This window comes from Dendrobates tinctorius, unplaced genomic scaffold (genome assembly GCF_039654945.1).
Source record: "Dendrobates tinctorius isolate UK_male_01 unplaced genomic scaffold, ASM3965494v1 ptg000103l, whole genome shotgun sequence".
Taxonomy (NCBI): domain Eukaryota; kingdom Metazoa; phylum Chordata; class Amphibia; order Anura; family Dendrobatidae; genus Dendrobates; species Dendrobates tinctorius.
Genome location: NW_027361771.1, coordinates 30557116 through 30574961, shown reverse-complemented (window position 1 = coordinate 30574961; position 17846 = coordinate 30557116). Strand labels below are relative to the sequence as shown.

The window sequence follows — 17846 nt, the reverse complement described above, 5'->3', positions numbered from 1 at the left end:
ACAAGCCCTCACATTGCCATATTGGCCAAAACATAAAGCTATGGCTCAGGGAAGGAGGGGAGCAAAAAACAAAAACGCAAAATCTGAAATACCGCTGGTCATTAAAGGGGTTAAAGGTTTGCAAAGAAAAATGATAACGGCACGTACCTGGTTTGGTATGTCTGTCCCAACAATGCCATTTCCATTCAATTTTTTCTTTGTGGATTAAAGACTTTATAAATGTATCTAAAGCCACAATCACTTTTTCAAATATTTGTGGTTTGTGTGAATGGCTCTAAATTCTTGCGAAAATTGGCACCACTTCGACTTGGTAAACTGGTGTTAGCGATATTTTATTTTTACAACCACCCCAGTAAAGCAAAGAAATTCCTATTTTTATGTTACGGAGGTGTAATTCTATAGAATGTCCACCTGTGAGTTCATTTTCTTTCTTGTCTTTAAACCAGGTAGTCAAAAGGAACAACATTTGGATGTCTGAGTCCATATTGATGGGCAGCAGGTGAGTGGCTTCTACATCATGTGCGTTCTTTATTGCTGTAATGTAAATATCTTTCTGTAAAAAAGGTTCTTTGTATTGAATGGGTTTTGTATGATTTTTTTTACTTTCCTCAGCCCAGTGATTGGCTGCAGCAGTCATGTGCTATAGTTGTGACATCACTGCTTGATCTGCAGAAGGTGGGAAAACTAATTTTATTTATTTTTATAGTGGGCAAGATTGGGAAGTAAAAAAAAATCCTGAAAAATCCTTTTAAAAACCAGGGCTGGTCTGTGTGCTCTTCTATGATCTCATAAAACTAAAGTTGGTCATATTCACCAACTAACCCATACAGAGGAATGCTTGGCTCCTTTGTTCTCTATGGGGAGAGTGGAGTAAGTAAATGCCAGTGACAGCTCTCAAAGGCTTATTTGTTGGCAAAGAAAAAGGCGCAAGTGATGGAATTCCAACTTCTCAATCTTTATGTCGCTTGGACATAATCTATTGGGAGCTATCAGAAGCCCTCCATATACATTAGATGGTTGGCAGATCCAGCTGAAATTGTCAACTTTGGACGACTTTTATTGTATGGGGTCCTAAGCGTTCTTGGTAGATTGGAGTTTGTTATTTTTTTTTATCTCTTGGTCAGTTCTGTGAATTCATGCTGTTCATATCAAGTCAACATTTCCTTCTTTTTGTTAGAACCTTTTGAAAGCCCCAAAGTTTCGATTCTGTTGGGAAAGAGGAAGCGCACATCTCAAAAACGTACAAATTCACCGGGACAATGCAGAGAACTCTACTGATTATCAAAGTCATGGCTAGAAAAAGGAATACTAATGCCATCAGACATCAGATTTTGTATTGACATTCCTTAACTCACAATTGGACATGTTGGTTGAAGAAATCCAGTAAGGACGACAGGGATGAGCATGCTACACTCAAAAGGATGGTCTGCCTGTTGATACTCTATATGTATGGACTGCACCCATGCCACAACAATCCCTCGATAAGCTATAAAAACAAAGATCACCCTCCTCAGCCCTTAATAAACCCCATTCCTACAGGAATATTTAGAGAGCCTACATATCATCCATGATTTTAGATTTCAAGTCGAAGAACCAATCAAGAAAATCAATGGAATCTTTCTTAAAGGGGTAATCTGGGACTTTTGATTTTTTCTCTATGAGGCTAAAAACTCCTGCTGATGACTGCGTTTCTACACTTGACCTCAGGTCAATAAAACAGCTAGTCCTCTTCCCGGCTGCTCTGTCAAAGGGGCATCACTGCTGATATGTTGATTAACAGCTGACATTGGCAATTATGCCCAGTTGACAGAGCAGAGCAGAGGAGAAGCTGATCTGTAGACATGATGTCACAAGAAGCCAACAGGAGTGGTCTATGACTATTTTGAAGTGGCACAGATCAGCCAAGGGCAGAACAGGCAGGTAGTTGTGAGTTCTAAGGGTGTGTGCACACGCTGCAGATTCTGTGTACAGTACCATTAAAATCAATATAAAATGAAAACCGCAGTGCACATGCTGCGGATTTTTCCGCTCGGATTTACTCCGGTTTCAAATCCGCAGCACGTCAATTCTTTGTGCGGATTCCGCTGCGGTTTGGCACCTGCTCAATGACAGGTGTCAAACCGCAGAAAAACTGCAGATAAACTGCAGGTCTTTTGACCTGCGGATTTACCTGCGTTTTTTCTCAGATCTGTGCAGAGCAATCTGCAGCGTGTGCATGCAGCCTTAGACTCATAGGGAAAATTAATCAAAGTTCTGGATAACCCATAAAAGTACTTATCTCTGTTCTGCTGACATTCTGTGATAGTCTAAGGGTCTGTGCACACGTTGCGGATTCTGCTGCGGATCCGCAGCGGATTTGGCCCTGCGGATTCGCAGCAGAATTAGCTGCGTTGTACAGTACCATTATTTTCAATGAAAAAGCAAAACCGCTGTGCACATGCTGCGGATTTTTCCGCGGAATACAATCCGCAGCATGTCAACTGTTTGTGCGGAAAATGCAGCGGTTTCACTCCTTCAATATTGTAGAGGTGTGAAACCGCAGGCTAATCCGCAGGTCTTTGGACCTGCAAATTTTGCCAAATCTGCGCGGAAAAATCAGCAGCCCAATCCGCAACGTGTGCACACAGCCTTACACTCTTCATAAATTCTTGTGGATCTGGTATCTAGCATACTCTTAGTTTTCAGATAAGACATGTAAAAAGGGACTGCTGTTCTGAATGTGTCATTATTTCTTCAAGAGGTTGAAAATGAAGGCGGAAGTGTATAATAAAAGGAAGGCCCCCGGAGTGTGGAACTAGTTGGTTGGGGCTTGCGGAAACACGTAAGCCCGCCCCTGTGAATGACATGACTTGTAAGATCAATGTCACTACCAACTCTGCAACGCTTGTGAGTTCTACATCACTGCTGCCTTCTTGGGCATGCACAGTGCGCTGATAAAGACAGAGAGTGTACAAAACGACGCATGCATGTGCAAATTGTACAAGGAGACAGAGGTGATGTTGCCTTTGTAAATCATGTTACTCACATTCACAGGGGTGTGCTTATATGATAAAAAGATTGGACCAGGGAAATCAAAGCTCTCCCGACTCCCCTCATCCCAATCTAGTCACCCACTGATTTATATAGTATGAACGCAGGGCTTTAAGTTACTTTTACATTTACTTACCAATCACTAAGCAACAAAAAGGGACTTATTAGTCAAGTCCCCTTTAAATATAGATAAGTCTGATGTTGTGATGCATCCATGTGTATCTGGAAAAGTGAACTCATAGCTCTCAACCGTTATGGATTCAGAGGGTCTGTTCCAATTTGAGGGGTCAGTCCCACTGTCCTGGCACATCAGGGCTTTGTCCCAACTTCATTTCCACTCTTTTCTCTCCCCGTCTTCATCGCTCTGTAGCGCCTCCTCCTCAGGGACGACCGGATCGGGCATCTCTAGGATCTCTTCTTCTGATCGGGTCTCCACAGCACTCGAAACCATAGCATCTATCATTGCAGACAGCAACTAAAGCTATGCGCCACAGCCTACATTGATCAGTATTGGATAATTTGGCATATTTAAAGCTGCATTGCAGACTGTAAACCCACAGACAAATTATACTGGTACAGAGAGATATAGTGGGGAAAATATGTATTTCATACACTGCCAAATTTGCAAATTTTCTCACCTACAGAGAATGGAGAAGTCTGTAATTTTTATTGTAGGTTCACTTTTATTGTGACGTATTTATAAAATTACTAATTTACTACAAATAATGAAAAACAATTCCAATAATGTCATGCTTAATATGCTTTTTAAAAATATGATAAACATCACAAATAAGCAAATAACACAGGCATATTTGGTATCCCTGTAATTGTACGACCCTCACAGCACAGCGATCAGATTATTTACTATGAAGGGGAAATGGTGAAAAAATTGGCATGACTGATTTTTCTTTCTCTCCATTAAATCCATAAAAAAACAATAAAAATGTTAAATTTTGGCCATGTTCAAACGTAGCATGAATGCTGTTTTTTTTCTGCAGGAGTCCTAACCACCCGGTGTTTTTGGTGCAGATGTGAAGCGACATTTTTAATGCTTTTTAATAGCACAAAAAAACTTTGATTCTACACTTAAAAATGCAATGACATTTTTTTTTACATGAGTTTTTTCAGGCTTCACAATGAAGCCTATAGAGGAAAAAAAGCACCAACACCACATTGTTCAGCAACATCTTTTGAAGCATGGAGGGTGGAGTTTTCATGAAATCACATCCACTTTGCTTGGACATTTAAGGCCGGTTTCACATTAGCGCTTTTTAAGCGCACGCACGGCCGGGGGTAGCTCCGCCCCCGAGCCGGCTCTCTGCCCGGCGTGCCCGCCCCTTGCTTGTAGCGCCGCCTCCTAGTGGACAGCGGCGCCTGCGATCGGCGCACCCTATCTTTAGCATAGGGTGCGCAGATCGTGCGCAGGCCGTGCGCTAGTTGCGCTTTGACCTGCGCTGCGCACTTTTGACGGTGCGCCGTGCGCGCCAAAATCAAACTTTTCGGATTTTGGCGCGCACGGCGCACCGTCAAAAGTGCGCAGCGCAGGTCAAAGCGCAACTAGCGCACGGCCTGCGCACGATCTGCGCACCCTATGCTAAAGATAGGGTGCGCCGATCGCAGGCGCCGCTGTCCACTAGGAGGCGGCGCTACAAGCAAGGGGCGGGCACGCCGGGCAGAGAGCCGGCTCGGGGGCGGAGCTACCCCCGGCCGTGCGTGCGCTTAAAAAGCGCTAATGTGAAACCGGCCTAAGCCGTATTCACACGTAGCGTAAATGCTGCGTTTTTTATGCTGCTGCTTTTTTTTTCACTTAAATTGTGGCGCAATTCTGTCCAAGCAAATCAGATGCTATTTCAGAAATTGCACCCCCCATGTGTAAAGACACTGCTGAATTGTGCAGTTTTAGTGCTTTTTTCTCTAGAGGCTTGTACAGTGGGGAAAAAAGTATTTAGTCAGCCACCAATTGTGTAAGTTCTCCCACTTAAAAAGAGGAGAGAGGCCTGTAATTGACATCATAGTCGACCACAACTAGGAGAGTCAAAATGAGAAAACAAATCCAGAAAATCACCTTGTCTGATTTGGCAAGATTTATTTTGCAAATTATGGTGGAAAAAGTATTTGGTCATTAACAAAACTTCTCAGTATTTTGTTATATATCCTTTGTTGGCAATGACAGAGGTCAAACATTTTCTGTAATTCTTCACAAAGTTGGCACACACTGTTGGTGGTATGTTGACCCATTCCTCCATGCAGATCTCCTCTAGAGCAGTGATGTTTTGGGCCTGCTCTGGGCAACACGGACTTTCAAATCCCTCCAAAGGTTTTCTATAGGGTTGAGATGTGGAGACTGGCTGGGCCACTCCAGAACCTTCATATGCTTCTTACGAAGCCACTCTTTCATTGCCCTATCCACGTTTCATCTTCAATGCCTTTGCTGATGGAAGGTTTGCACTCAAAATCTCACGATACATTGCCCCATTCATTCTTTCATGTACACAGATCAATCGTCCTGGTCCCTTTGCAGAGAAACAGCCCCAAAGCATGATGTTGCCACCCCCATGCTTCACAGTAGGTTTGGTGTTCTTTGGATGCAACTCAGCATTCTGTCTCCTCCAAGCACGATGAGTTTTGTTTCTACCAAACAGTTCTATTTTGGTTAAATCAGACCATTTCACATTCTCCCAATACTCTTTTGTATAATCCAAATGTTCTCAAGCAAACTTCAAATGGGTCTGGTCATGTACTGGCTTAAGTAGGGGGCGCACGTCTGGCACTGCAGGATCTGAGTCCCTGGCGGCGTAGTGTGTTACTGTTGGTAGCCTTTGTTATGATGGTCCCAGCTCTATGCAGGTCATTCACTAAGTCCCCCCGTGTGGTTCTGGGGTTTTTGCTCACCGTTCTTTTGATCATTTTGACCCCACAGGGTGAGATCTTGCGTGGAGCCCCAGATCGAGGGAGATTATCAGTGGTCTTGTATGTCTTCCATTTTCTTATTATTGCTCCCACAGTTGATTTCATCACACCAAGCTGCTTGCCTATTGCAGATTCAGTCTTCCCAGCCTGGTGCAGGGCTACAATTTTGTTTCTGGTGTCCTTTGACAGCTCTTTGGTCTTCACCATAGTGGAGTTTGGAGTGTGACTGTTTGAGGTTGTGGACAGGTGTCTCTTATACTGATAACAAGTTCAAACAGGTGCTATTACTACAGGTAATGAGTGGAGGACAGAAGAGCCTCTTACAGAAGAAGTTACAGGTCTGTGAGAGCCAGAAATCTTGCATGTTTTTAGGTGATTAAATACTTATTTTCCACCATAATTTGCAAAATAAATCTTGCCAAATCAGACAAGGTGATTTTCTGGATTTGCTTTCTCATTTTGACTCTCATAGTTGTGGTCTACCTACCTATGATGTCAATTACAGGCCTCTCTCATCTTTTTAAGTGGGAGAACTCGCATAGTTGGTGGCTGACAAAATACTTTTTTTTCCTTACTGTATATGGAGCCTGAAGAAAATGAAGGTGAAAAGCTGCAGTTAAATTTTTAAGTGCAGTGTCAAATTTTTTTCTGTACTATAAAAAACACATTAAAAACACTGCTTCACATCTGCACAAAAAAAATCAAATAAGCAGGAAAAGGCAAGAAAAAATCCATTAAGAAATGCAATAATTACGTCTCCCTCTGACATCTCCTCCTGCCAGGGTGGAGAGAAATGGTAAATGGGTGTGGTCTGGGAGTGTGGCTAGGGGTGGGGTCAAAATTTGGTATGGCTCAGTATGCAAGCTAGATGGTTTGTCCCTCTTTCTGTTCTGTTGGGAGGTATGGACTTCACTGATGCTTCACACGACAAACCTGTAACATAGAAATGTAGCAGAAACAAACTTCAAGTCTGACGTAGTGTTTAATGTACTCGCTATATGAATGGGCTAGAGCTAGTCTAATAAATAAGAATATAAAAATCCAAACACACCCTGTTCTGTACTGCAGAACCATCATCCATCTAACAGGTCTGTGAAAACAATATTTTGTTTATTACTATTTATGCCATGTGAAAAACATTCAATTTCCATGGTTACAGACTACAAACAAACTAAATGATGTAGTCTGATGGAATGGAGCTATAATTACAGAAACAGACAACTGAGTTTGTATTCTGTAGCCATGGAAACACATAGTTCAGCAAAGAAATTATTGAGAGAGCAGGAATTTTTTTTTAAGTCAAGACTATTTAAGTTGCTTAATTTTTTATGTGTCGGATTCCTTAATATGTATATGCAGCCTTTAAGCCTTGAAACTAAGCAAATAAACTGTGTCAGAAACAAGTTGTTATATGTCTGTGTGTATATATGTATATATATATTCATGCTCAAAAGTTTACATACCCCGGCAGAATATTTTCTTTCTTGGCCTTTTTTCAGAGAATACCACCAAAACTTTTTCTCCTCTCACCATTAGGGGTAGGGTGAAGTCATTTATTGTCAAACTACCGTGTTTTCTCTTTTTAAATCATAGTGATAACCAAAAACATCCAAATGACCCTGATCAAAAGTTCACATACCCTGGTGATTTTGTAATGATAGCATGCACAGAAGTTGACACAAATAGGTTTGAATGGCCACTAAAGGTAACATCCTCACCTGTGACCTGTTTGCTTGTAATCTGTGTGTGCATAAAAGCTGAGTGAGTTTCTGGGATCCAGACAGACTCTTGCATCTTTCATCCAGCCACTGACGTTTCTGGATTGTGAGTCATGGGGAAAGTGTAGGGAAGGTGACCTGACGGACGGACGGACTAGTCAGAGTGAAGAAAGATAGGTTTGCACAGTGTAGGTAGGAGACAGTGATTACAGTGGGGAAACAACTAGAAAAGTGTAGTGGACGTGCAGTACCTTGGGATGACCATTAGATGGCAGGGTGGAGTGTGAGCAAAGGACTTTACAGCAGCTTAGGGCTTTAGAAACCGTTGGTCATGGGGGGCGTGGTGACAGTTAGTGACAGTTTCAAGGAACCGGGGAAGTTATAAATTCTGAGGGAGGGTTCCAGAAAGTTCCAGTCCCCAGGGGGAGCCCAGGTGACAGGAGGACTTCGCCAGTCTGTGTGCCCTGAGGAGAATCCGACCAGGGGGACTGAGGAGAGGAAACGTCAGGGGGGTGGTCCTGACAGGGAAGGACCGCAGCAGAGACAAGGCTCTGGGTGGAAGACACCGTATGTGTAACGACGAGACTGATTAGTAAAGTGCTGTTGGTGTACGGGCCTAAGGCGGCCACAGTAACCGAGCTGTCAGGATTGTCACAGTGTGAGACGGGACGTGACGTGTAAGTACGTCCCTTGTGTAACATACGGTGTTGAAGCGGCCCTGAACACGGAGGGCAGAGAGAGATATCGCGGTGTGCCGCGAGGACCGTCAGTCGGACGGTGTGAAATAAACTTGGACCTGTTGCACCCAGAATCTGCCTCATCGTGTCTCTGTATCATCTCTGCGCGGTAAGAAGTGGGATCACCCCCTATCACCCCCCCCAGCTCGGCACCCCACCACCGACACTACATTTGGCGTAGTCGGCAGGATCGCCGCCGCTAATACGCTATCTTCTGCGGCAGGCCTGCAACTGAAGGACTGAGGAAAACTTAGACTGCTCTATTTCGGATTATAAACACCTGTGGACTAAAAATTACTGACCTGTGGATTACAAATTGGGACGCTGTGTCGGATCTGTGTTGCTTGCAGAGGATCCAAGGCAGTAGCTGATTCTGCCCAAGATGGCGGTATTACTTCAGCGCAGAGGAGAGGTCCGGGTGTTTGCAGTTGTTCAGAATGGACTGGGACCCCCTCCAACGTACCCCAAAAGGAAGCAGTATATGCCCGGAGACCGACGTTTCCATATATTGGACCCTGGCAGATGGATGGAAAGGTCTGCCAACGCCCCACCCAGCAGGAGGAGTGGCACAGAAGAAAAACTTGGCTGCGGCTGTCTGACGCCATTCGAGTGCTGCCCAACGGACGGTATGAGATGCTGCGGGTGTCGGGGCATCGGCCGCCTAGAGTGGCAATGGCGGCGAGAGATGGAGCTGCATCAGAAGTCATCTTCAGATTTACGGGCAGGCAGCGGGATGCTGAGCCGGGGAGCGGAGCCTGAGGGGAGTCAGCGAGAACGGCTGCCACCAATACCAGCAGAGGACTTCTCAGCGGAGCCCCCGAGTCCGGAGGGAAGGCCCGCAGGACAGTGGAGCAAGGAACGGAGGCTGCGGGGGAAACTGCGTGATGATGGAACGGAGGCCGCAGCGCCAGGGAAGGTGAGAGTACCCCCGGCCCTACCAGTGCCTCCGCAAGCGGCCCCCACCATTCTGCTGCAGCACGCGGCCCCCTGCGCACCGGAAGGCCTAGTTACCACGGGCCCCGTGGTGTATGTAGAGCTGAGCGAGGTCCCCGCTCATGTCCCCGAACTACCCCGCCCGGAGTCACCAGTGCAGAGCTCACCCAAAGAAGATGCTGCTGCGCTTTCCCTGCTAATAGCAGCTGCATTGTTGAAATCGGCCGTTACTCCGACTCCGTTGGAAGTAGTGGATGCGGCCTGTCCTGAGGCCGCGGTTATGCCGCTGCTGGAGTCGGCTGCGACCGATTTAGCGGGCCCTGTGATTCCAGCCCCCGAGGACCCGGTTCTCCCCATTTGCCACCTGACCCCAGCGGCTGCTGGGCCGCAGAAATCTTCGGCCGTTTCTGTCTTGCGGTCTTTTTCAGCGGAGTCCCGCCCACCGGACTCCAGGGCCCGTGCTGTTCCCTCCGTGTGGGAAGCGGAGGTGAACAGGAAGAAAAAGGCCCGGGAGCAGGAAGTGTGGAACCTGCTCCACACTCAAGAAGAGGACTTGAATGGACACCCTCAGTATCCCCGTGGAGCCCACACCTCTGTCCATTGAGAGTGGTATAGACTGTCAGGAGTTCGATGCACCGTTGTGCAGATTATAAGGACAGTTGCATTTAGAAAAAAGTTTTGTTGTTGTTTAACTGATGCAACTATTTTCTCTCTCTCTCTCTTTCTTTCTTCTTTCTATGTTCTTTATATACGAAAATATGTTTACCTGACAGAACGGGGATATGGAAAGCGGAGGAGTGTCCAGGTCCAAGGAAGGGGGGAGGAGGAAAGAAGACATGCAATGTTATGTTGTTATATGTTGGTTTTAAAATGAGCAAAAGAAAACGGAAAAAAAAAAATTATAAAAAAATGGGTACTTGTGCTATTATAAAGTTGTTTATTGTATAATATGCCAAAGTAAAATGCAACAGGTCCGGGTAAGGGAAGGTCTGCGGGACCAAAGGAAAGTGTGAGATCCGGTAGGGATCTAAGAGTTGAGGTCTGGGAGACCGGGACGCCGACCATGACATGTAATTGAAAGAAGGAAAATGAATGGGAAGACGTGAGAAAGACAGCCGTCCTAGGTCAGGTCCCCAACACCACGGACACCCCTGAAGAAGGAAAGGCGGGCGCCGGTAATGATCTGGTAGGTGAGTGGCCTCGATCATGGCGTACCGGATAGTGAAAGGTAACAGTAGGGGAGAGTAGGGGAAAGATACACGCCGTAGAGAGAATACGGGTGTACCTTGCCCAATTTGAAAGACGTTGTCATGTGGCGTGCGCGCTGGTGAGTAGCAGTAGGCTGCTCAGAGCATAGTGCTCCCAGTATAGTTCGGCCCCCGCAGATAGTGGGCTTGGCTCAACTTCTGGTCCGACAACAGAATGTAGGTGTAGATTCAGAACGACGAAGGCAGGGATGACGATTGTCGAGGACGACAATGGACAAAGGAAGGGGGAGTGTAGGGAAGGTGACCTGACGGACGGACGGACTAGTCAGAGTGAAGAAAGATAGGTTTGCACAGTGTAGGTAGGAGACAGTGATTACAGTGGGGAAACAACTAGAAAAGTGTAGTGGACGTGCAGTACCTTGGGATGACCATTAGATGGCAGGGTGGAGTGTGAGCAAAGGACTTTACAGCAGCTTAGGGCTTTAGAAACCATTGGTCATGGGGGGCGTGGTGACAGTTAGTGACAGTTTCAAGGAACCGGGGAAGTTATAAATTCTGAGGGAGGGTTCCAGAAAGTTCCAGTCCCCAGGGGGAGCCCAGGTGACAGGAGGACTTCGCCAGTCTGTGTGCCCTGAGGAGAATCCGACCAGGGGGACTGAGGAGAGGAAACGTCAGGGGGGTGGTCCTGACAGGGAAGGACCGCAGCAGAGACAAGGCTCTGGGTGGAAGACACCGTATGTGTAACGACGAGACTGATTAGTAAAGTGCTGTTGGTGTACGGGCCTAAGGCGGCCACAGTAACCGAGCTGTCAGGATTGTCACAGTGTGAGACGGGACGTGACGTGTAAGTACGTCCCTTGTGTAACATACGGTGTTGAAGCGGCCCTGAACACGGAGGGCAGAGAGAGATATCGCGGTGTGCCGCGAGGACCGTCAGTCGGACGGTGTGAAATAAACTTGGACCTGTTGCACCCAGAATCTGCCTCATCGTGTCTCTGTATCATCTCTGCGCGGTAAGAAGTGGGATCACCCCCTATCACCCCCCCCCAGCTCGGCACCCCACCACCGACACTACAAAAGCAAAAGAATTTTCAATGGATCTACTTTTGATCAGGGTCATTTGGATGTTTTGGGTTGTCATTATGATTTAAAAAGAGAAAACACAGTAGTTTGACAATAAATGTCTTTACCCAACCATTAACCAAAGCAAAATTTCTTCTGGGGTATGTAGACCTTGGGCACCGCTGGTTAAAATTACTGTTATTGTGATTTGTTAAGCAAGTTCAATATGATATGATCTCTAAAAGATCTAAAGAGGACACATTTCCTTTCTATTTTAGGCAAAAAAAATAGTCATTTTTTTATATATTAAAAAATGTTAAAAATGAAAATGGGCCGATGCAAAAGTTTATACAACCTTGGAGATTTGTGTGCTCAAATGACTTTGACCAAGGCTTCAGACCTTAATTAACCTGCCAGGTGATTCAAATTTCCCAGCTTTAGAAAACACAACCTCCTCTAACATTGTGCCAAAAAACAGCAGTCATGGGTTCTTCTAAGCAGCTTCCTAGCACTGAAAATGGTGAAGGCCCACAAAGCAGGAAAAGGCTGTAAAAACATAGCAAAGCATTTCCAAGTTGCGTTTTTCTCAGTACAAAATTTAACTAAGAAATGGCAGTTACCAGGAACAGTGTAGGTCAAAATAAGGTCTGGAAGACCAAGCAAAATTTCAGTGAGAGCTGCTCCTAGGATTGTTAGAGAGGCAAAACAGAACTCTGCTTAACCGCAAAAGACCTTCAGAAAGATGTAGCAGACAGGAGTTTTGTGGTAATAATAATAATAATCTCTTTATATAGCGCCAACATATTCTGCAACGCTTTACAGTTTTTGCACACATTATCATCGCTGTCCTGATGGGGCTCACCGTCTATATTTATCTATATCTTTGTAATGTGGGAGGAAACCAGAGTACCCGGAGGAAACCCACGCAAACACAGGAAGAACATACAAACTCCTTGCAGATGTTGTCTTTGGTGGGATTTGAAACCAGGACTCCAGCGCTGCAAGGCTGCAGTGCTAACCATTGAGCCGTCGTGATACATTGTGCTATTGTTCAGAGACACCTGCAGAAATATGGCCTTCATAGAAAGGTCATCAGAGTAAAACCTCTCCTGCATCCTCACCATAAAATTCAGTGTCAGAAGTATGCAAAAGAACATCTAAACAAGCCTGATGCATGAACAGTTAAGCAAGTTGAAGATGAAATGATTTCTAAAAGGCCTAAAGTTAAAGGTGACACTAATTAAGGTCTGAAACCTTGGTCAAATTTATCTGAGCACACAAATCTCCAAGGGTGCCATTTTTATTTTTGTAATCTTTAAAATGTAAAAGATGAATATATATATTTTGCCTAAAATACAAAAGAAAGTGACATATTTAACTTGAGGCCTTTTAGACATAATTTAATCTTCAATTTGCTTAACTGTTCACACAATAACAATAATTTTGACCATTGGTGCCCATGGGTGCCCAAACTTTTACATGCTAGTGTATATATATATATCACAAATATTCGAAAGTGGATATAAACTACATTATATTGAATTTAAATAATTCACAGAATTATATTGATAAAATCTCTATTCAATAAAGTCTTACAAACTTATGGTGATTTTTTTTATGCTGATTGATGATTTAATGTTTGTCTTCTTGAAACTGCATTTTATTATCCAGCAGCTCCACGGTTGGTTAAAAAGTATGCGGTCAAAAATAATTATTCCAAATAATGAAGTACTGGAGTGAAGCTGCACAAACTTTTGGTCTCTGTGCCAACGATGAGTTTTTCGTGAGTTTTTGACAGTGTGTATTTTTGCTGCATGAAAAATGCAGTCTTACAGTTCTAGCAAAGTGGATGGGATTTACAGAAATATCATTGCCTGCTGTGATTTTATTTTACTGAGCGTAAACTGACCTGCAGTGCGTGTTTCAAATCCGTGCAGATTTTTCCCATTTCTCGAATTAGATGCCGAAAATCCGCAAGTAAAAAACACACAAACGTTTATAGTGCATTTCTGCAGCAGAAACACAAAAAAATGCATGTAATTCACACATCACTCTATCAACAAATTCAATAAAAGTTTGTAAATGCTAAATACCAGGAAGTATAAAAAGACAAATCAGCTTTATTTAAAACATGACAAACCAACAACAGACAAAAACGCGATAAACCGCAAGTAATCTAATAGAAGTAGAACATCTGTAACACTCACCGATAGCTCATCGTGGGAAGGTAGCCTTGTAGGGAAGCAGGATTCTTGGCTAATGCAGCATCACACATTAAAGAAGTTTATGCCAGATTTACTGTGGCAAGTATTGTCTACTAGGACTCACTCAGATATCAATTTTCACCTACGTATTTTATCACGGCTAGAACATGCACTTAGTATGATCTATGAACTGTTCACACGACCTTATGTCTGCAAAACAAAAATGAAGACATTTGTACACACGTGGCCAAAATTGTTGGTACCCTCGTTTAAGGACAGAAAAACCCACCATGTTCACAGAAATAACTTGAATCTGACAAAAGTAATAATAAACCAACAATTTTGACCACGGGTGTATAAATAGGTGATTCGGATCAAAAATGGAATTCTGTGAATCAGTGAAAATCATTGATAACAGGCGTAGTCATCCATGTGATTAACGTCTGAATGAGGCCTAAAACGTTATCAAAATATCAATTTGCAGTCATAATCGGAAAAAGTAACTTATATGAATTCACATCTAAGAGGTTGGGGGATGGTGATTGAACATATGGCCAAGACATCGTTCGGCCAACACCTAAGGTGTATGGTGCGCTTTACTGCCTGATTGGAGTGGTCTTGACCATATCTCAAATAAGATTTACCTTTTAGGTTACTCAGTATATCCACAATGGATCTAGAGAGGGCTGATACTGCTATTGATAGGGAGTGTGCTCATTCTGGGTCAAGATCCAGTGGGAGCTCAGTGGTGGGGAATTACATGAAAGAATTTGCAAACCGGATGCCCAAGACCAAAACAGTTAGTGCAAAAGGGCTTTGACTACAAAATAATTTTGTACTACAGTGGAGGCATGCAAAATGCGTAACTACAACTGTTCCCTGCTATGGGGCCTGGCCTGCATGTGTTACATATGGCCGACAAAGATGCAGAAAGGGAATAAAGGTACAGGTACAGAATGAATCAAGAAAGTGGGAGAGTAATATCAGCAACACTGGCCAGTGGGAGTGCTGGTGGCCAACAGTGGAGTCCTGCTATGCTGAACGTTCTCCTTTACAAGAGGTAGGGCATAGAACAGCAAGGTCAAGAGAAATTGTTCTTTTTCCTTGAGTGGGCTAGCTGTGCCTCCTTCGAATCAGGAAGTAGGGCATACAAAAGTGAGGTCGAGCTGCATTGTTCTTTCTTTAAGTGGGGTAGCTGTGCCTCCTTCCCTTCAGGAATTAGGGTATATAACAGAGACGTTGAGCTGCATTGTTCTCTTTTCACTAGTAGTGTAACTGGGTGATGATTCAGCTCTGCATTCTGAGGAAGGTCTGACTCTTAAGGACATTAATCTATAGCAGGTTTAGCTCAATAGCTGCAATAAGGGAAAATGATATTGGGAGGTAGAATATCTACTTAGTGTTCACCTCCTAGTGGCAGCAGCTTTAACCCAGGGTCCTTTGTCATTAAATGCCATAGATGAGAAAATAGTTTCATATATTAATTACCGAATCCAATGCCAAAGCAGTATGTATACATAACAAATATGTTTACAGGACAAAACCAATTTTATATGTACCCTAAAGCTGCGCTTCTCAAACTGAGGCTAACCACAAAAGAAAGTGGTTGATGATCATATGCCTGCACCGTGCATTAAATAGGTCAGAAATCTAAGATCGCAGGTGGTTGAACACCCAGCACCCCCAAAACATAGAAGTGATCTATAATACTAAGCAGCAGCCACTAGACAATGTAACTGCGATGTTCTGCTCTTGCTGGAGGTGATAAGAGCTGATGAGTTGTAAAGGTCGGCTAGGGCCATAGTCAAGGACGCGGACAACGGGACACCTGATCCCTGGCCTCCCTTCAAAGACACACTACATTTCTCTTGTAGTACACTTGCCTCCACATTCCTGGCGCTGCTGAGGCCTACCCTCCTTTTTGTGGGATCGCCTTTGGCCTTGGATGAATGATCAGATACATGATTGGGAGTCGCCATTCACTCAGCCCTGGACGTCTGGTAGTTCCGGCCATGTTCGTCCCACGGGTGTTGTATCCCTCTGCGGACACACCTGCGCACTCCAGCTCCCGGTGACGCAGTTCCGGCGTGGCCTTATCTTCCGGCTCTGGGTCCTCCGGGGCTGTCTTTACTTCTGGTCCCCGCAGGATTGAAGAAATGGGCTCCGGACACAAAGGTTCCGCCTCTTGATGATGCTCCGACTCCTGTTCCAGTTGTTACGGAGGCTGCGGCCTAGCATACTGTGACTCCGGTGCGGGATGTTTCTCCAGCAGATGTTCCAATGGGGCGGTCCCTGGTTCTGGCTCTCGTGGATGGCGTTCCTACTTCAGATGACGTGATGGCTTGGGCCCTGATAGCCGCCAGGGAATATTCGTCCCATTTTCGTATGAGTCATGCCTCTTCCTGCTCCCGCCGCCACTTTCACTCTACTCGTCCGATGCCTCTACATTGGAGGGTACAGCAGTGATGTATCGTTGCCGATGTCACGTTTCGTACTGGCATCAGGCAGCTGCACACAGGTCTTACTTCTGGGCCCCACCTGTTCCAGGGTGGGGTCGCTTCCTGTCGCTCCTCCCATGTCCTTGCAACCTGTTGTAAGGGGCGAGTCTTTGTTCTTCTTCGCCGCGCCCACCGAGGGCAAAAAATGATGAATACAGTGGCTCAGAGTCCGCGTTGCCCATAGTTCATAGATACGATCACACACAAAGGTAAGGCACAAGGTTGAACTGGCCTGGCAGGGTGTCAGTGAAATCCCTGGTGGGCCATTGCTGAGGAGAGAGATAGAGGAGAAAATAAAAATGAAAAAATATATAGTGACTGTAGGCCCTTTAAACGTGCAGGGGCAATCGCACGCAGCTCAACCACCGTGATGCACAGCACAGTGGCGGGCTTGTCCAGGAAGCAGAGGAGCAGGGATTGCACCCAAGTCCAAGTCACAATTAGCAGACACAGCTGCATCCTTATCTGCTAAAAGTGATGTTACTCAGCGCACCCTGCATTGCTGCTTCCCGCTGTAGAAGCACTTGAATTGAGCATGTGAGCCGCATGCGAGATAAGCTAAGGTAGGGTAATAAATCCCCAAATGTGTTTATGAGGTTTTGTGTATATCCCTGCATGTGTATATATCTCTGTATGTGTTTGTTAATATGTCTGAGTTTCTGCGTGTGCGTGTCGGCCTGGGAGTGTATGTCTACGTGTAATGTGTATGCATTTCTGTGTGCGCGTGTGTCTTCGTGCACGCACCTGCATGTGTTTACCATTGCATTTCTGTGTATGCGCATGTCTTTGTATGTCTGGGTGTGCGTGTATGTGCGTGCACGTTTCTACATGTGCATTTCTGTGTATATGTTTCGGTATGCGTGTATGTGCTTGTTTCCCTGTGTCTGTGCGTGTACATTTCTGTGTCCGTATCTGCGTGTGTCTGTGCTTGACAGTCTGCGCACACATGTCTACATGTTTACTTGTGCACTTCTATGTATGCGTGTCTGCACGTGCGTATTTGCATGTGTGATTGCTACATGTTTAGGCACTGTATGTCCACATTTCTGCATGTGTCTGTGTGCCTACATGTACAGTACGTGTGTGTGTTTGTGTGCACGTCTGTGTGTGTGCGTATCTGAGTATGCCTTACTGTGTATGCGTGCGCGTGTGTCTGCCTGGTTGTTCATGTGTACGTGTCTGCAAATGCATTTATGTGTGCGTGTCTGCATGTCTACGAGTGCATTTCTGTGTATGCATGTGCATGTGTGTCTGCGTGCATCTATGTGCACATTTCTGTGTATGCGTGTGTGCATGTCTTTGTGTGTCTGCGTGAATCAGCGTATGCATTTATGTGTATGACTGTGTGCGAGTGGACGTCTTTGTGGGTGCATGTGTGCGCTTATCTGAGTGTGCATTTCTGTGTAAGTGTATGTGTCTGTGCATGACTCCATGTGAATTTTTGTGTCTGCATGAATGAATAAATAGTATGGTGTATGGGTGCGGGAACAGAATGGGGAAGAGCAATGTATGAGGAGACAGTATGGAGAGCGACGGAGGAATGTGT

The 17846-nt window shown here is 45.0% G+C and overlaps 1 protein-coding gene across 1 annotated transcript in view; it reads left to right on the top strand.

The window, feature by feature from the left end:
- The window catches only part of LOC141100007 (uncharacterized), a 70691-nt gene extending 66699 nt beyond the window's left edge, over positions 1–3992 (top strand). Inside the window, exons 5-6 of the mRNA XM_073588176.1 lie at positions 447–499; positions 1178–3992. Of these exons, the coding sequence (XP_073444277.1) occupies positions 447–478 (32 nt within the window). The 3' untranslated portion in view covers positions 479–499; positions 1178–3992. The remainder of the gene's footprint in view (positions 1–446; positions 500–1177) is intronic.
- The last annotated feature ends 13854 nt before the right edge of the window (positions 3993–17846 follow it).